General features: G+C 37.4%; 1 protein-coding gene across 1 annotated transcript in view; it reads left to right on the plus strand.

The window, feature by feature from the left end:
- DNAH12 (dynein axonemal heavy chain 12) overlaps positions 1–19,240 on the plus strand; it is a 166,675-nt gene that overhangs the window by 119,218 nt on the left and 28,217 nt on the right. The window contains exons 55-57 of the mRNA XM_068981725.1: positions 9,882–10,096; positions 10,816–11,008; positions 13,365–13,557. Of these exons, the coding sequence (XP_068837826.1) occupies positions 9,882–10,096; positions 10,816–11,008; positions 13,365–13,557 (601 nt within the window). The remainder of the gene's footprint in view (positions 1–9,881; positions 10,097–10,815; positions 11,009–13,364; positions 13,558–19,240) is intronic.

The raw sequence follows: 19,240 nt of genomic DNA on the forward strand, positions 1-19,240 counted from the left end.
TTATGTATTTCTACGTATGTTGCAGACATGGACATACTTCCTCCCAAATACTTCAGCATGCATATCATTAAGTAAAGTTCAATAATTTTTTCCTTTTGAGGTAAAATTTACATACAATGAAATATATAAAATTTAATACAAATATACAACAATACACAAACTTGTGAGTTCTAACAAAAGTATGCACTTGTGCAACTCAAACCTCAGGGTTTGAGTCAGGGTATAACACAGTCTTTTTTGTCCCATCCCAGTAAATCCCCTCGTTCACCCCATAGGAAATTATTATTCTGATTATTTTCCATCACAGGTTAGTTTTGCCTATTCTAGATCTTCATATAAATGGAATCGTACTGTATGCCGTCTTTTGTGTAAGGCTTTTTCCACACAGCATAATCTTACTAATTTTTGTTGCCGAGTATTATTCAGTTATATGACTCTGTAATTGTTTATGTATTTTCCTGTTGTTGGACACTTGGGCTGTTTCCAGTTCTTAGCTATTCAATGTATTGATTTTAGCTAGGTATTTCTACTCATTTTGTAATTTATGCAATTTCATGTAAATCTGTTAAAGCTGCTATCATAGTATGGTAACTGTATGAGCTTTGCAGATGGTTTTTATTATCTTTTTATTTACATCACTCTTGGAAACTTGGGAAATTATTCTCATCTGAAGAGATATTTTCTTGTAAATAGTTATCTAGTCATATTGCCATCTAATATAAAAGTCCTTTCTTGACCTTATGTCAAACTATGATGGAAAATACTGAGTTCTTATATTCATGAGATACTATTTTAATACCTTATATTCTCACAAATTCCTATGAGTTAGTTCTTCTTATTATTATTCCATTTTATAAATGAGACAACTGAGGCCCAGAATAAATTAGTAATTTGAAATTTAGTGAGATAACTGAGCTAATAAATGGTGTAATCAGAATTTGAACCCAGACAACTTAACTTCCAAATCCTAATTCTTTCTTACTATGTTAAGTGAAATGTGGAATAGGATATCACATTTACTACCTTTAAAACTGTAATGGAAGTTTCAGTCTTCTTTTGGGATATAAGATATGGTAAAGATACAAAGAAATCTTATATTCTGAAAGTTTGAGGTATTGTTTGTTTATATTCTTTGGAAACCTTACTAGATACTTCAAGACCTCTACGTCTTCTTTATATTGATAGTGTTTTTTACTTGAGAGTGAAGATCCTTAGGTTGAAATGTCTCGGCAATTGGTAAAATCCCTGGTAGCTCAGTGGTAAAGAATCTGCCTGCCAATGCAAGAGACGTAAGAGATGTGGGTTTGATCCCTGGGTAGGGAAGTTCCTCTGGAGGAGGGCGTGGCAGCCCAATCCTGTATTCTCGCCTGGAGAATTCTATGGACAGAGGAGCCTGGCAGACTACAGTCCATGTGTTGCAAAGAGTTGGACACAACTGAAGTGACTTAGCAGCAGCAGCATTATAATCTGAGGAGGTATAATAAACTATTCCCAAAAATGAGAATGTTCTATTTAACAGAATATTAGACCCTGAGTATTAATTTTGTTTTAGAACTCTTTTTTATGCATTTGGTGGCCATTTTGATTTTTAAAATAGCAGTTTAAAATGTTAGCAGAATGTCTATTAGGCTTAATGGAAATCCAGAGAAACCAGAAGTTTCAGAGTTGTATGTAAATTGAAGAAAACAATCTATCATTTTCTGGCAGAAAGATAACTCTTCCAATAAAGTAATCTTTCAGTGGTGTCACTACTTTGTACCTGATATTTTGGGGCTGGCTGATCAACAGGTCATGGATTGTGTCAATTTTGAAGGATAAGTCTCCATCCTTATAGACCAGACTTCACTTCTTGTCAGTTGAAACCAAAGTGGTCATCTATGGCCATCATCATTCTTGACATTAGGCTGAGTGATGACAGAGGCTTAATCTCCTCTCCCTACCTCCTGACAGCAGAATCCAGTGATGTAACTTACGTCCACTCTTTTGGTTACTCACTTTTGAGTATCTTAAGTGTGAAAAATGTATGTGAAAGTGTTACTTGCTCAGTCGTGTCTTACTCTTTGTGACTCTATGAACTGTAGCCCTCCAGGTTCCTCTGTCCATGGAATTATCCAGGGAAGAATACTGGAGTGAGTTGCCATTTCCCCTTCCAGAGAATCTTCTCAACCCAGGAACTGAACCTTTGCCTGCTGCATTTCAGGCAGATTCTTTACTGTCTGTGCCACCAGGGAAGCCCATCTTACGTGTGCATCAGAGAAAAGCTGCGGACTTAGAGAAAAGCTACCAGACTTTTGTAATGTGAAAATTGGTATCTCTCAGTCATTCGCTCTCTCTCCCTCTCTTACTGTCTCTCTCAGGCTGCAGGACCTACCTTCCTTGTTTTTCTCACTGCTTCATTGATCTGTCTCTGATTATTTGCTGACTCTGTTCTTCTGTACACATGGCCATTCTTTAATGAAGCCTTAGATCCTAAGTTCACAAAACACATCGTTGAATAATATACAAAAACCCAAATCATTAAGTACAACTGCAAATCCCATGAGAGAAAAATCTGATTAGGATGGCATGGGACAAATATCCACCCTAGCCTTATCACCTATGGCTGGGGGCCGAGCCATTATGGTTAAACACATGGGTATAGGTCAGAAGCGTAAAAGTGAGACGATGAAAAAGTGAAAGTGTTAGTCACTCAGTTATGTCCAACTGTTTGCGACTCCATGGACTGTAGCACACCAGGCTCCTCTGTCCTTGGAATTCTCGAGGCAAGAATACTGGAGTGGGTGGCTATTTTCTTCTCCAGATCTTCCTGACCCAAGGATTGAATGTGGGTCTCCTGCATTGCAAGCAGTTTCTTTACCGTCTGAGCCATAGGTCAGGAGATAGTTCTCAGAAAACGAGTCATAAACTGGGAAAGCAGTTTAACAATTAGGACCCTGTTATGTTTATTGTATCTTTGGATGTGATGAAAGGTAAGGATCTAATTTTGTTTAATTATTTTATAATGATAACCATTTACCCCAGCAGTGTTTATTGAGTTATCCTTCCTTTCCTCACTGACTTGTAATGCTGTCTTTGTCCTTTAGTCTTTCTTGTGCACTGGTCTGAAAATGTCTTTTTTTCCTCTATTTTTTCTTTAATTTTATGTCAGGCTTATTGAGGTATAATATATGCAGTAAAATCCAACCTTTTTAGGGCGCTTTTATGAAGTTTGACTCACTCCAGTACTCTTGCCTGAAAAATCCCATGGGTGGAGGAGCCTGGTGGGCTGCAGTTCATGGGGTCGCAAAGAGTAGGACACGACTGAGCGACTTCACTTTCACTTTTCACTCTCATGCATTTGAGAAGGAAATGGCAACCCACTCCAGGGTTCTTGCCTGGAGAATCCCAGGGACGGGGGGAGCCTGGTGGGCTGCTGTCTATGGGGTCACACAGAGTCAGACACAACTGAGGCGGCTTAGCAGCAGCAGCATGAAGTTTGACTAAAGCCTGTGGTCATGTGATCCCTGTGACAATCAAGATGCAGAATATTACCAACCATCTGAAGCTTTTATGTGTTTATTTTTGGTTGTCCTGGGTCTTCACTGCTGCCCCATTTTTTCTCTAGTTGGGGCAAGTGGAGGCTGCTCTGTAGTTGTGGAGCACAGGCTGCAGGGCTCAAGGGCTTCAGAAGTTGCAGTTCCCAGCTCTAGAGCACAGGCTGGCTAGCTGTGGCCCACAAGCTTAGTCGCTCCATGGCAGGTGGGATCTTGCTGGATTTGCACTTGTGTCTTCAGTGCTGGCAAGCGGATTCTTTACCACTGAGCCACTAGGGAATCCCCATTTGAAGCTTTTAAATCGGAGGGATCACAGGACTTTCCCCCCCCCTACTTTTTAAAATAGAGATTGTAAGTGACATAATTCTCGCTTGTAATCAGAGTATTTTGATTATTTGTACTTAAATGGAATTATTGATACATTTAGATTTAAATCTGCCATCTTGCTATTTCTTTTCTGTTTGTCTCATCTGTTATTTTTTCCTTTTATCTTCTTTTTTTCACCTGGCTTTGGATTAACTGAGTTTTTTATGGTTCCATTTTATCTCCACTACTTACTTACTGGTTATACATTCCTTACTTTTAATGTTTGCTCTAGAGTTTATATTCAGTTCAGTTCAGTTGCTCAGTTGTGTCCAACTCTGCGACGCCATGGCTGGTAGCATGCCAGGCTTCTCTGTTCATCACCAACTCCTGGAGCTTACTCAAACTCATGTCCATTGAGTTGGTGATGCCATCCAACCATCTCATCCTCTGCTGTCCCCTTCTCATCCTGCTTTCAATCTTTCCCAGCATCAGGGTCTTTTCCAATGAGTCAGTTCATCGCATCAGGTGGCCAAAGTATTGGAGTTTTGACTTCAGCATCAGTCCTTCCAATGAATATTCAGGACTGATTTCCTTTAGGATGTACTGGGTGGATCTCCTTGCTGTCCTAGGGACTCTCAAGAGTCTTCTCCAATAACCCAGTTCGAAAGCATCAATTCTTGGGCACTCAGCTTTCTTTATAGTCCAACTCTCACATCCATACATGACTACTGGAAAAACAGGTTTGACTAGAGGGAACTTGTTGGCAAAGTAATGTCTCTGCTTTTTAATATGCTGTCTAGGTTGGTCATAGCTTTTCTTCCAAGGAGCAAGCGTCTTTATTTTCATGGCTGCAGTCACCATCTGCAGTGATTTTGGAGCCCAAAATAATTAAGTCTCTCACTGTTTCCATTGTTTCCCATCTGGGGCCAAACTATGGTAGGGGTAATAATAATGGCAACCTCCTTCAAAAGGTCCCACGCATGCACTGCTGCACTCAGTGCCCCCGACCTTGCAGCAGGCCACTGCCGACCCATGCCTCCACCCGGAGACTCCTGGACACTCATGGGCAAGTCTGGGTCAGTCTTTTATGTGGTCACTGCTCCTTTCTCCTGGGTCCTGGTGCACACAAGGTTTTGTTTGTGCCCTCCAAGAGTCTGTTTCTCCAGTCCTGTGTAAGTTCTGGCAGCTCTGTGGTGGTGTTAATGGCGACCCCCTCCAAGAGGGCTTATGCCATGCCCAGGTCTGCTGCATCCAGAGCCCCTGCAGGCCATTACTGATCCGTACCTCTGCAGGAAACACTCAAACACAGAAATTAGAGATGTATATTATAAACTGTGATATTTTCAAATAACAATATATTACTACACATGTAATATAAGAATCTTTCAACAGTGTAGTTCAAATGTCTTTCCCCTATTTATTGTGCTGTTATTGTTTATTTTATTTTTCATGCCATGAATCCCATAACACATTGTTACTATTTTTACTTTAGACAGTAATTATAGTAGAGTGATTAAATATAAGAAAACTTCTTTTATGTTTATGTTCATTTTTTTTCCATTTTAAGACTTTTTGAGGGTTTTTTTTGTTTGTTTGTTTCTGGCTGCACTGCATGGCTTGTAGTCACTCAGTTCCCCAACTATGAATTGAACCTAGGTCATGACAGTGAAACTCCAAGTCCTAAGTAGTGAACCACCAGGAAATTCCCTTAGACTTCTTTATGTTTTTATGTTTCTATATGATTTCATACTTTTTCTGCCTGACAAATATTTTTCAACATTTTTAGTGTACAGGTCTATTGCAATTAATTCAGTCAGCTTTTTTATTTATTTCATCTTCATTTTGAAAGATATTTTTTGCTGGGTTTAGAATTCTGAGTTGACAGTTTTTGGATTCTTCTGGTTTTGCTTTTTTTCCTTTAAAAATGTCACTCCATTGTTTTTAGACTGTGTAGTTTCTGATAAGCCTGCTCTAATTTTAGTTCCTTTTTCTGTAACTTTTTTCCTCTGACAGCCTTCAGTTGTTTTTTTTTTTTTCTTTTCTTTCTGTTTTTAGTTGCCTGCAGTTTGATTGTGATGTATTAGTATATTGGAGTGTGTGTGTGTTCATCTTTGTAGTTCTCCTGACTGAGGTTCTTTGAGCTTCTCAGATCTACTTCATTTTATCCCTTTTCTCTTTCTGGGAAGAAAACTTACATTTGTGAGTCTTTGCGTTTCAGATTGGATAATTTCTATAAAACTATCTTCAAGTTCATAACTGTATTAATTGACTGTCTCCTTAGTTGTATTGAGTCTATGCAGCCCATGAAAGAAATTCTTTAGAGTTGACATTTTTTATCTCTAGCATTTCCATTTAATGCTTCCTTATAGTTCATCTCTGTGCTGAAGATCGTCTCTTGAGGCATGTCATCTACTTTTTTCACTGGCTCTTTTACATGTTAATCACAGTTATTTAAAAACTACATATATTTCCCATGTTTGTGTCATCTTTGAGGCTGTTTCTGTTAGTTTCTTTTGTCTCTTGAGAATGTTTTGAGTTTTTTTCCCATGCTTATTTAAATATCTCATAATATTTGATTGAATGCAAGATATTTTCAGTCTAATAGCAGGAACTGAGCTTAATGGTATTAACTCCTGGAAGTGGGCATGCTTCTTCTTCTGTCGCTCCATTAGAACAGAGATTTGAGTCAGTCTAATCATCAGTTGAACTAGGTTTGGGTTTAGTTGTTACTCTTGTAAAGTTCAGGGGACCAGTGGTGTCAACTTAATCTAACCATGGTTCTATGCTGAGAATGAAGGATAGCTTTCTGGAGTGTTTTTCTCATTGTTAGAGTTTTACCTCCAACTTTCAGCTGTTCCTGAATGCCCATGACACAGAGGGTGTCTCTCTATTTTTGTTGTTCCCCTAGAGGTGGATTGCTTTTGCTCAGTACTCCATGTTAGGCTGTTTTGGGGGCAAAGTGAGAGTTGTCTGTTACTCTGATTTCCTAGTCTTAGGAAGGCCCTGTGCATATTGGGCCTTCGCTGTAGGATATTTTCAGCCTGCTGGCCCTCCTCCCTGTGACAGCTAAGTTTGCATTCTGCCTTGGTTGATCTTGAACAGGAGTTTCACACCCTCTCCTATAGTTAAGGGATATCTGCTTAGTGAAAGTTGGTAAAGGTATGTTTTAGCCAAAGACATTTTTCTACCTCTCCTCCAAGGGTTGAGTTTTTCTTTTGCTCTTGCCCCAGCTACAATGTATATTTGGTCCTTACTTCTTCCAGGATTCATACCAGTGTTCTTGGCTCAATATATGTAAATTTCCCAGCTGGAATTTCCTGTATCATGTACATAGTATAAACTTGCCCCTTGAACCTGCATAAACTATTGACCCATAGTTACAGGTTCTCAGAGAACTTTTTCCAAGCTGAAGATGAGACAAGAATCAGAACATTTCTTTCGTGTCTCCTTATGAATAGAGTTCGATTTTTTCTATGATTCATGAAGACTTCTGTGGGTTTAAGCTTAATACAGGGATTTCAGTTTTACTTTCCTGCTACATATGGGCTCAAGGAGCCCTTAAGTTATTAGTACTGACACTCTCCCCAACTCTAGCTGTCATTCCAGCTCACACATACAAAGCTGTTTTTCTGGCACCTGTGTTTTTCTGTCCTTATGTATGTATAGTTCAAATGTATGTCACCTATGTATTTTTGAAATGTCATGTTTTATCCACCAGTACTTGGTAGCAGAAGGAGTTCTATTGGTTACTTAGCCACTCATGCTGCTGGAACTATAGTTGATTATTAATTCTTCTTGTGCTTGCTCATAATTTCTAAAGGTTTGTCTGTTTATAATATTACACAGTGGTTAAGAGTAGTGCAGACTCTGGTATCAGGATATTTGGAGTCAAATATTTCTCTCTCATTTTCTTTCTTGAAAGTGAAAGTGAAGTTGCTCAGTCGTGTCTGACTCTTTGTGACCCCATGGACTGTAGCCTACCAGGTTCCACCATCCGTGGAATTTTCCAGGCAAGAATACTGGAGTGGGTTGCCATTTCCTTCTCCAGGGGATCTTCCTGACCCAGGGATTGAACCCGGGTCTCCCGCACTGCAGGCAGACCCTTTACGCTCTGAGCTGCCAGGGAAGCCCTTACTGTAGCAGAGTTTAAAATTGTTTATTCTTTCATTTTACTGCATGTGATAAGTGCTCAGTAACTGTTAGTTTTTAAAAATAATTATTTTCTTCAAATACCTCATTTTAGTATCTATGTCTCAAATTCTGACTTTGCTTACTTTTTAACCACAATGAAAATACTTACTGTTTCTACTTTATTATTGTTTACTAATACAACAGTGGCTACTTAACGGCAAAGCTATGTTTTCCCCAAAATTACTACCGCTGTTAGAGGCATAAGTCAATAATGATTTTTTCTTTAGACTGCCCTGCTTTTGGATCTCAAACGTAGATGAGTATTACTCTCATACCTACAGTCAGGTACACATGGAACACAAAACCCTGCATGGCCTTATTTTTCGGATAGACACAACTCAGCTTTCCAATTGTATTTGTAAAACTCACATAAAATTGCATTAAGTAGGAGTTGGATTTCTTTTAGAAAAATAAGATCTCTAATTATTGCATTACTGAGAACATTGATTGATTTAGGTATTACCAAGATAAGCACTCAGTCAGCTCAGTTCAGTTGCTCAGTTGTGTCTGACTCTTCGCGACCCCATGGACTGCAGCACGCCAGGCCTCCCTGTTGGTCACCAACTCCCAGGGTCCACTCAAACTCATGTCCATTGAGTTGAACATAAGCATTAGAAAAACTTAATTTACAGAAATTATTACTTTTTGTAGGGGAATGAACAAATACCGTATTTTTTTCCAATAATAAAGTTACATCAATGTATGGCAAAAATCACTACAGTATTATTGTAAAGTAATTAGCCTAATTTTTAAAAAATAAATAAAAAATAATTTTTTTTAAAAAAAGGAGGGGAAAAAATGTTCCTTTGAATAGGACTTTGAAAGGTACTAAAAGCATCTTGTCTAACTACTAGCAACTTTTAAACAATTGTGTGCAAAATAACTTTCTCATTTCCAAAACACTTTTCATCTGTTTGCTGTGAGAGCAAAGTAAATTTTAACTGATATCTGGACTTTTTGTGTTTTCAATAGGATTTCAGCACAATATGAGTGGAGAAAGAAGACAACCATACAGCTGTTGTTGAATTGTTTTGTCTTTTGGAAAGGAAAGAAAATAAAAGCACAGAGTTATCTGGGATTAGCTGATTAAAGAGCTTATTTTTAGGCTAAGGGAAAGGGGGTTTTTATACCTAGAAATTGTTGAAAGAGAATGTCTGGAAAGCCAACGTAATATGAAGTGAAAATTCCCCTTTCTGTATTAATATTAATATTAAAAAATAATTTAATGCATTGTATTGAATACAAAAGGAACTCAGGATAGTCAGTATCATCATGGAGGAAGAGGAAAACACCTCATATATTGATTCTCTGAAACTATGAATTATATGTTCTTGAACACAAAGTCTTTTACCATACTTACATAGAAAAAATTTCCTAAAGAGATCTCAAATATATACTAGACTAAACTTGGAAACTTAGTTTATGGTTCTACTCATAACTTAAGGAAATCCATTATAGGCCAGTAGATCTTTTATTTTAAATTCTTATCTGATACATAGGATTATTTTTCATATTATGTTAACAGATGATATGTGTTATAATTACTATGAAGACCATGTGTTAAATTGGAAAGAGCACAGCTTACACATTCATAAGATCCTACTTCTGACATTAAACTAGTTTCTTAACCTTAAAACCTTGGGCAAAGTACTTAATTTCTTCATTTCAAAAATAAATGAGAATGAAACTCCATTTTCCTTTTCCTCACAGAACTTTGTGAAGATTTATCCTGAAAATGTATGTGAAACACTTTGTACAGGTTGATGGTGATATTTATTATTTAAATTATATAATATTAGATAAATCTCAACATCTATTTAGTCCCCTAAAATTTTTCTTATTATATTTTAGGCCTTTAATGATTGACCCCCAGGGTCAAGCCAATAAGTGGATCAAAAACTCTGAGAAAGAAAATCAGCTTAGTGTTATTAAGCTATCAGATGCAGACTATATGAGAACACTGGAAAACTGTATTCAGTTTGGAACTCCACTTCTATTAGAAAATGTTGGTGAAGAACTGGATCCATCACTGGAACCTTTGCTACTTAGACAAACTTTCAAACAAGGTAGAAGTCAATTGATATTAGTTGCTAAAACTGAAGATGATTGGATTATCTTTGAGGCTTATCTTTGCGGGAAGAAGACTAATACATAATTTTAATAATAATCTTAATAATGCAGAACTTCTGTGTCATTGTTATGCATGAAAGGAAATTTGAACAAGTATCAGATATTCTAAAATAAATACCTTGCCTTCCTTTGATTGCCTTAGTCTCGGTTATTTAGATTGTTCTGTAGAGAACATACTGAAGTTGCATCCAGCCTGAAATTCCTTTATCTTATGACCAAGGACCACACAAAGTCCATTACTATGAATAGTGATGGTTAATGTGGACCAGAGTTGACTTTAGGTAAACATTGTCCCCCTTGTATATCTTTCTGCTTATAAAATTTTTTCTCTGTCAAACTCTAGCACTTTAAGAGCTTTCGTCATACATAAATAATTTTGGAACCATTATTGAAAATTAATAGAGGAAGTAAGATCAAAAGGAATCTTAATTTAGAAGGCTCCATGACAACCAGAAAAAACATATATTACCCCAGAATTAATGATTCATGCTGTATAATTGCTTACTTGCCTCTGTGTCTGTGGCTTTTGCAACACTTGTATTCTGTTTGAAATTACTTTATAACATTTTACTTATAACCTAGGATGGGTTTTAACAGAAGGGGGAGGGCTATGTAACTTTGGCTTATTTATTATGCATTTTTATCTGAAATACAGGTGGCATTGATTGCATCAGACTTGGTGAGGTCATTATTGAGTATTCCTTTGATTTCAAGTTTTATATCACCACAAAGTTGAGAAATCCACATTATATGCCAGAGCTGGCTACAAAAGTATCTTTGCTCAATTTCATGATAACTCCAGAAGGACTTGAAGATCAATTACTTGGTATTGTTGTTGCAAAGGAGAGGTATGTATTTTCTTGGATACTTTCAGATAGTCTAGAAAAGAATATTTGTAGGCCATAAAGTTGGCTTGAGGCTCAACATTCAGAAAACTAAGATCATGGCATCTTTGTTGATCATGGCAAAGATGATCATCATGGCAACTTTGGCCACCTGATGTGAAGAACTGACTCCTTGGAAAAGCCCTGATGCTGGGAAAGATTGAAGGCGGGAGGAGAGGGGGACAACAGAGGATGAGAAGGCTGGATGGCATCTCCGACTCAATGGACATGAGTTTGAGTAAACTCTAGGAGTTGGTGATGGACAGGGAGGCCTGGTGTGCTGCAGTCGATGGGGTTGCAAAGAGTGGGACACGACTGAGTGACTGAACTGAACTGAACTGAATACTTTTGTCATGTGATTATTCTGAATCCTTGTCTAAATTTTATTGTTGTTGTTCAGTCACTAAGTTGTGTCCCACTCTTCGCGATCCCATGAACTGCAGCACGCCAGGCTTGCCTGTCCTTCACTATCTCCTGGAGTTTGCTGAAATTCATGTCCACTGAGTCAGTGATGCTATCTAATTAACTCATTCTCTGCTGCCCTCTTCTCCTATGCCTTCAGTCTTTCCCAGCACCAGGGTCTTTTCTAATGAGTTAGCTCTTCACATCTGGTGGCCAAAGTACTGGAGCTTTAGCTTTAGCATCAGTCCTTCCAGTGAATATTCAGGATTGATTTCCTTTAGGATGGACTGGTTTGATTTCCTTTGTCATTATAAATTAAATAAATACAGAATTCTTTAAAATAATCGTTCTATAATAAATAAGTTATAAGCCAACCATGTTATATTGGGCTTTTAGTATGGGTAATAGGATTTAGGTGATGTGCCATAACTTTTCTGAGTAGGCAATGGCACCCCACTCCAGTACTCTTGCCTGGAAAATCCCATGGATAGAGGAACTTGGTAGGCTGCAGTCCATGGGGTCGCTAGGAGTTGGACACGACTGAACGACTTCACTTTCACTTTTCACTTTCATGCATTGGAGAAGGAAATGGCAACCCACTCCAGTGTTCTTGCCTGGAGAATCCCAGGGATGGGGGAGCCTGGTGGGCTGCCGTCTATGGAGTCGCACAGAGTCGGACACGACTGAAGCAACTTAGCAGCAGCAGCAGCAGCCATGACTTTTGACTTGTATCTGATTGTTTGAAACAAAAAATTTCATTTCTTGAAATGTATATTTTGGACAAAATCAGAAATGTGTTCAAAGACATATACAGAATATTAATGAAGTAAGAAAATACTTAGGACAAGAATGAAAAAGTAGGATATAAAACTATATATGATAGGGATAATTTGTTTTTCAAAAGTTAATACATGAATGGATATCCATATATATGAAAAAAAGATTGAGAAAGAATACACCAGAATATTAATAGTGATAATCCTTAGGAGTGGTAAGATTATGGATAACTCATTATTTTCTTTATGTATTTTTCCATTAGTAGCATGTGTTATTTTTTTTTTAATGAGAAAAATATTAATGATCCCTGGAAGGGCTACTAGTAAAGAATTGCTTTCTAGGATTTCCCTTAAAGTGGCTAAGAGTGTAAGCTCCCAATGCAGGCCCGTCTTTTATCCCTGGTTAGAGAACTAAATCCCACATGCCACAACTAAGACCTAGCACAGCCAAATAAATAACTATTAAAAAAAAAGAATTGCTTCCAGAAGGAAATCTTTGACTCAGCTTGAAGATTAATATAACACTATCAAGTAGTCAATTAAATGAAATCAAATTATAAGTGAAAATATGTACCATGAGGTACTTTAGTTATTTTCAGTATTTATCCCACTTGCATAATATCTAAGACAGAACCAAGTCATAACATATTCTATAACATGAATTATGTTATTTGAAGTTTCGTACCATCTTTGTTAAGGTATTAAGTGCCAATTCAATCTTTTACTTTGAGCCAGTTGTATGATGAGTCATCTTTTCTGTGTCTGCTATTGTAGAAGAGATGATGAAAATGAGACTGAATATGATTAAGCCAAGGAATAGAAGTTTCATATTCTGAGTGTCTTTTCCAGTTCTTATTCTCACACAATGAGCTAAGCCATATGGATAAACTTATTTTTAGACTTAACATAGTATATATTATTGCTGCATTTTACATATTTATAATCAATGCTTTGTTTTTGCTTGAATTTCTCAAATTATCATTTTCATGGAAATATTTTTTCCTTAAGGTAAAGAGGTTAGTCATCTTAATTTGTGTTACGTGTCTACAAAATTGTTATATTTAAATGCCTACAAAATTGTAATGTCTAATATTTAGATAAAATACTACAAATTTAGATTAAATGTTTTTTTATCTTTTTAGACCAGAGTTAGAAGAGGAACGAAATGCTCTTATTCTTCAGTCTGCAGCTAATAAGAAACAGCTGAAAGATATAGAGAAAAAAATTTTAGAAACATTATCATCTTCAGAAGGAAACATTTTAGAAGATGAAAGTGCGATTAAAATCTTAGACTCTGCTAAATTGATGTCCAATGAGATAACCAAGAAACAACAGGTAAAAAAAGAACCCTAGAAATTTTTTTGATTCTTTGGAGTCCAGTTTGCTCCCCCTTCCTAAATAAAGTGCTGTAGTAGGCTTATGGGAAGAGGAAAATAATTCATAAAATACCACAGCATATAAACTAGTTTTAAACTCATAAGAATATCTCTTACTGTTGAATCATTCAAAACCTGTGTCATCTATGTGGTACTTATAAATAGAAGAGATACATTTGGAGTGAAAAAAAGTTTTAGTATAATTTTTGTTGTTCCATAGGTAGGGTAAGCTAGTCAGGGTTCATTCAAGTTTTGATTGACTCCTCAACTAAAACTTCAGTTTGAGAACTTGGCTTGCTTAAGTTCCTAGTTAGAACTTAAGATGTATGAGGTCATTGCTGGTTATTTGGACAGTAAGTGGCTCTAGGATCTAATGAGGATGTTCTTCTGGTGTTGCTTTGTCATCTGAGAGGGAGGAGGTATGAGAGTTGGGAGCAGCAGGTGGAGGAAGGAAAACTCACACAATAGCATACTTGTTGCAAATTAATCTAACACAGCCAAATGGTATTTTTATTTTTTAATTTTTTCAAATGGTATTTTTATATTGTCTTAAAAATATAATCCTAGTGTTACAGGTTAAAGGGGCCTTAGCTATTAGTCATTTTAGCATTTTATAGTTGAGAAAAGTAGAGCCCAGAAAAAGTAGTTAAGCCTCAAGTTTACACAATGAAATGATAATACAGATTGACTTCAGTAGGCTTACTTTAAGGATTTTCAGACCCTTCTATCCTCTTTAGCCCACCCAATGAACTAAACGTATCTTTAGTATTGGGGTAATTAAAAAATAAAAAGAATCCTAAGTAGAAATTTCACTAATTGCTCGGCATCCTTCTGTTTGCACCCTACCTCACTCACCCCAGTTTTGGGGTAGAGGACTTCCCTTTGAGATGGGTTTAGTTTTATGTGAACATGATGGTGATGACTCTCTTTGGGGGTACTGTTTTGTTTTGTGCTTGTGTTTTTCATTTCAAGAGAGCCAAAAGGAGTAGTGTCTTAGAGTAGCCTCTCATCTGGGGACCATGGCTGAGATATTCGATAATGTCTACCTTCCCAATTACTGTCTATTAGAACAGAAACCATTCCTCACTTTCCTCTCACCACTTGTTTTTTCAAAGTGAAAGAAAAGACAGGAAGCATTAATCAGCTTATTTTCTATTAGGCTCAAAGAGGAAAGTAGATATCAATATTTATTTGTTCAAATGCTTTATCTTACAAAGAGAAATTTAATCACGTCTTTTTGACTGGATCTCACTGATCTTTACAAACAGAATTTAGAAATCACTATATATTTTGATTCAAAACTTGCTCTGTATCTGGCCATGACTTCTATTCCACCCACTCAACGTCAGAAAACACATCTTCACAGCAAGTCTTTGTACGTAGTCTAAAACCCACCTTTCCTTTTTATCCCAAACTGTAAGATTAAACAAACTCAAGTGAAAATTTAAGGATTTGTTCTGTAGGTTCCAGAAGTTTCCTCCCACAAAAGTCATCATGACTGAAATATAGTCTAGTGGATTCTAGGGAAGTATAATATATATAAATATATAATATATATAAATATCAGGAAATTTTCACAGATAATAAATTCTCCTCAGCGAATTTCACACTTCAGTTTTTTAACATCATATGCTCACAATGTTTATTTGTTAGAAAATAACAAATTGTTTGATTTTAGATTATTAATGATAATTAATAAAAAATCTCTATGTGTTCATACTAAGGGTTCAAGTATATGTAAATGTAACGCTATTTATAAATATACTATAGAGCAAGCCTTGGAACCTGAGTTAAATTATTGCTTACTCTTCAAAAATAACAACAATATTTGTTAAATGTTTTTGCTTACTGTTACTGTTAATGGTAAATGGTTCAGTTCAGTTTGGTTCGGTAGCTCAGTCATGTCCGACTTTTTGCCACCTCATGGACTGTAGCATGCCAGGCCTCCCTGTCCATCGCCAACTCCTGGAGTTTACTCAAACTCATGTCCATTGAGTTGGAGATGCCATCCAGCCATCTCATCCTCTGATGTCCCTTTCTCCTCCCGCCTTCAATCTTTCCCAGCATCAGGGTCTTTTCCAGTGAGTCAGTTCTTCCCTTCAGGTGGCCCAAGTATTGGAGTTTTAGCTTCAGAATCAGTCCTTCCAATGAATACTCAAGACTGATTTCCTTTAGGATGGACTGGGTGGATCTTCTTGCTGTCCTAGGGACTCTCAAGAATCTTCTCCAACAACACAGTTCAAAAGCCTCAATTCTTGGGCACTCAGCTTTCTTTATAGTCCAACTCTCACATCCATACATGACTACTGGAAAAACAGGTTTGACTAGAGGGACCTTTGTTGGCAAAGTACTATCTCTGCTTTTTAATATGCTGTCTAGGTTGGTCATAACTTTCCTTCCAAAGAACAAGCATCTTTTAATTTCATGGCTGCAGTCACCATCTGCTGTGATTTGGGAGCCCAAGAAAATAAAGTCTCTCATTGTTTCCACTGTTTCCCCATCTATTTGCCATGAAGTGATGGGACTGAATGACATGATCTTTGTTTTTTAAATGTTGAGTTTTCAATTCAGTTTAGTCGCTCAGTTGTGTCTGACTCTTTGCGACCCCGTGAGCTGCAGCACGCCAGGCCTTCCTGTCCGACACCAACTCCCGAAGCCTACCCAAACTCATGTCCGTTGAGTCGGTGATGCCATCTAACCATCTCATCTTCTGTTGTCCCCTTTTCCTCCTGCCCTCAATCTTTCCCCTATCAGGGTCTTTTCAAATGAGTCACCTCATTTGAGTTTCAAGCCAGCTTTTCACTCTCCTCTTCCACTTTCATCAAGAGGTTCTTCAGTTCCTCTTCACTTTCTGCCATAAGGGTGGTATCATCTGCATATCTGAGGTTATTGATATTTCTCCTGGCAGTCTTGATTCCAGCTTGTGTTTCACCCAGTCCCGCATTTCACATGATGTACTCTGCATATAAGTTAAATAAGCAGGGTGACAATATACAGCCTTGACGTATTCCTTTTCCTATTTTGAACCAGTCTGTTGTTCCATGTCCAGTTCTAACTGTTGCTTCCTGACCTGCATACAGATTTCTCAAGAGGCAGGTCAGGCAGTCTGGTATTCCCATGTCTTTAGGAATTTTCTGCATTTTGTTGTGATCCACACAATCAAAGGCTTTGGCACAGTCAAGGACATGTCTTTGTGGAACTCTGTTGCTTTTTTGATGATCTAACAGATGTTGGCATTTTGATCTCTGGCTCCTTTGTCTTTTCTAAATCCAGCTTGAGCATCTGGAAGTTCTTAATTCACATGCTGTTGAAGCCTGGCTTGGAGAATTTTGAGCATTACTTTGCTAGCATGTGAGATGAGTGCAATTGTGCAGTAGTTTGAACATTGTTTGGCATTGCCTTTCTTTGGAATTGGAATGAAAACTGACCTCTTCCAATCCTATGGCCACTGCTGAGTTTTCCAAATTTGCTGGCATATTGAGTGCAGCACTTCAACAGTATCATCTTTCAGGACTTGAAATAGCTTACCTGGAATTCCATGACCTCCACTAGTTGTAGTGATGCTTTCTAAAGTCCACTTGACTTCAGACTCCAGGATGACTGGCTCTCGGCGAGTGATCACACCATTGTGGTTATCTGGATCGTAAAGTTCTTTTTTGTATAGTTCTCGCCACCTGTTCTTAGTATCTTCTGCTTCTGTTAGGTCCATCCCATTTCTGTCCTTTATTGTGCCCATCTTTGCATGAAATGTTCCTTTGGTATCTCTAATTTTCTTGAAGAGATCTCTAGTCTCTCCCATTCAATTGTTTTCCTCTATTTCTTTGCACTGATCACTGAAAAGTAATCATTTTTTTTTGCATTGATCACTGCAGTGGTAAATAGTACTTGGCTGAAAAGTTAAGGGTTAAATAACAGAAGATTTAAAAGGAATATTAAGATCATGCTTTCTTTTGTAAAGATATCATTCATTTTCATTGTTGATAACTTTGTTTTACTTATAGTCAAGATGGAGCTTCAAAACTTACTTTTAATTGTAGTTATACTGTAATTTGGGGGAAAGTTTGCTTGTAAGGAACACAAACCCACTCAAATTGGGGATATTTTATTTTCCCAATTGTAGGAAGTACATGTAGGCCTCAGGAATGAAGGGAAAGTGTTAAATTTCTATGCTCTTTGTCTCTCCTTTTCTCTAAGGTTGTGTGGTCCTCATACATGCTTCATTCTGCTCCATTTGGAGACCAAGTTCTTTTCTGTAAAACTTCTATACTGTTACTTTGTACTTTTATCTTGCACATAGAAACCAACTCTGATACCATTGCCTTTTAGCTCTAAGGCTGAGCACCACCTGATTTCAGTTTTTGATGCTCCTGAAGATCTAATTCTCTGGAGGGAAAATGTATTAGCTAATATTGGGTCTGGTTCTGTGCCTACCACCTGATTGAATCAGCTGAAAACAGGATCATTCAGTATAAATTCAGCAGAGTTTGTGGATAGCATGTCCAAAGAAGGGAGAGTGGGTTGGAAAAGTGCTCTATATGTTTTTCCTATAGAATATCAATGTATCATACTGAGTTGTCATTGGAATGACTGTTGTCTTGAAGAAATTTTTTTTTCTTTTAGAGATTGAATATCTATCTATACCCCTATTAGAAAAAAGTTAAAATTATTAGAATCTCACTGAAAAAAAAAAAAAAAGATGTTCTTAATGTAACAAGAACAACAAATAAACAGCCAACAAATACTTCCAAATTCTTGCTTTGCTAGACTTTGTGCTGGGTTCTGGTAACATGTTGGTGCCTTAAACCATACACATATATACATACTTTCTCTCTCTCTCCTTCTCTTTCTGTCTCTGACCTATTAAAATAAAAGAGGGTGTTCAGTCACTAAGTCGTGTTGGACTCTTTGCCACTGCATAGACTGTAGCACACCATGCTTCCCTGTCCTTCCCTATCTCCCTGAGTTTTCTCAAACTCATGTCCATTGAGTTGGCGATGCCATTCAACCATCTCATCCTCTGTCACCCTCTTCTTCTCTCGTCCTCAATCTTTCATAGCATCAGGGTCTTTTCTAATGAGTCGGCTCTTCACATCAGATGGCCTAAACACTGGTGCGTCAGCTTCAGCATCAGTCCTTCCAATGATTCAGGATTGATTTCCTTTAGGATTGACAGATTTGATCTCCTAGCTGTCCAAGGGACTCTCAAGAATCTTCTCCAGCACCACAATTTGAAAGCATCAGTTCTTCGGCACTCAGCCTTCTTTACGGTCCACCTCTCCCACACATATGTGCATACTAGAAAAATCATAGGCTTTGACTATATGGAACTTTGTTGGCAAAGTGATGTCTCTGCTTTTTAGTATGCTGTCTAGGTTTGAAAGAGGGTGAGTGACAATAGTAGATACACATCAGATTAAGGCAAAGAATAAGCAAAGATTGACAGCTTTGTCTTCCTCAAATAAGAAAGAGATAATTGATGGGTAGTTACGCCTTTGATCTGTAAAGATATTTTTCTTTCTTTTACCTTCCTTCTTTCCACTCTTTCTTCGTTCTCTTCCCTCTCTCCCTAGTTCTTTACTTCCTTTCTTTCCCTTTCTTTATAAATGTTTGCATAATAAAGCCCTTTCATGTAATCCATGCCC

The sequence above is a fragment of the Capricornis sumatraensis genome, chromosome 10 (genome assembly GCF_032405125.1).
Source record: "Capricornis sumatraensis isolate serow.1 chromosome 10, serow.2, whole genome shotgun sequence".
In the NCBI taxonomy this organism is placed as follows: Eukaryota; Metazoa; Chordata; class Mammalia; order Artiodactyla; family Bovidae; genus Capricornis; species Capricornis sumatraensis.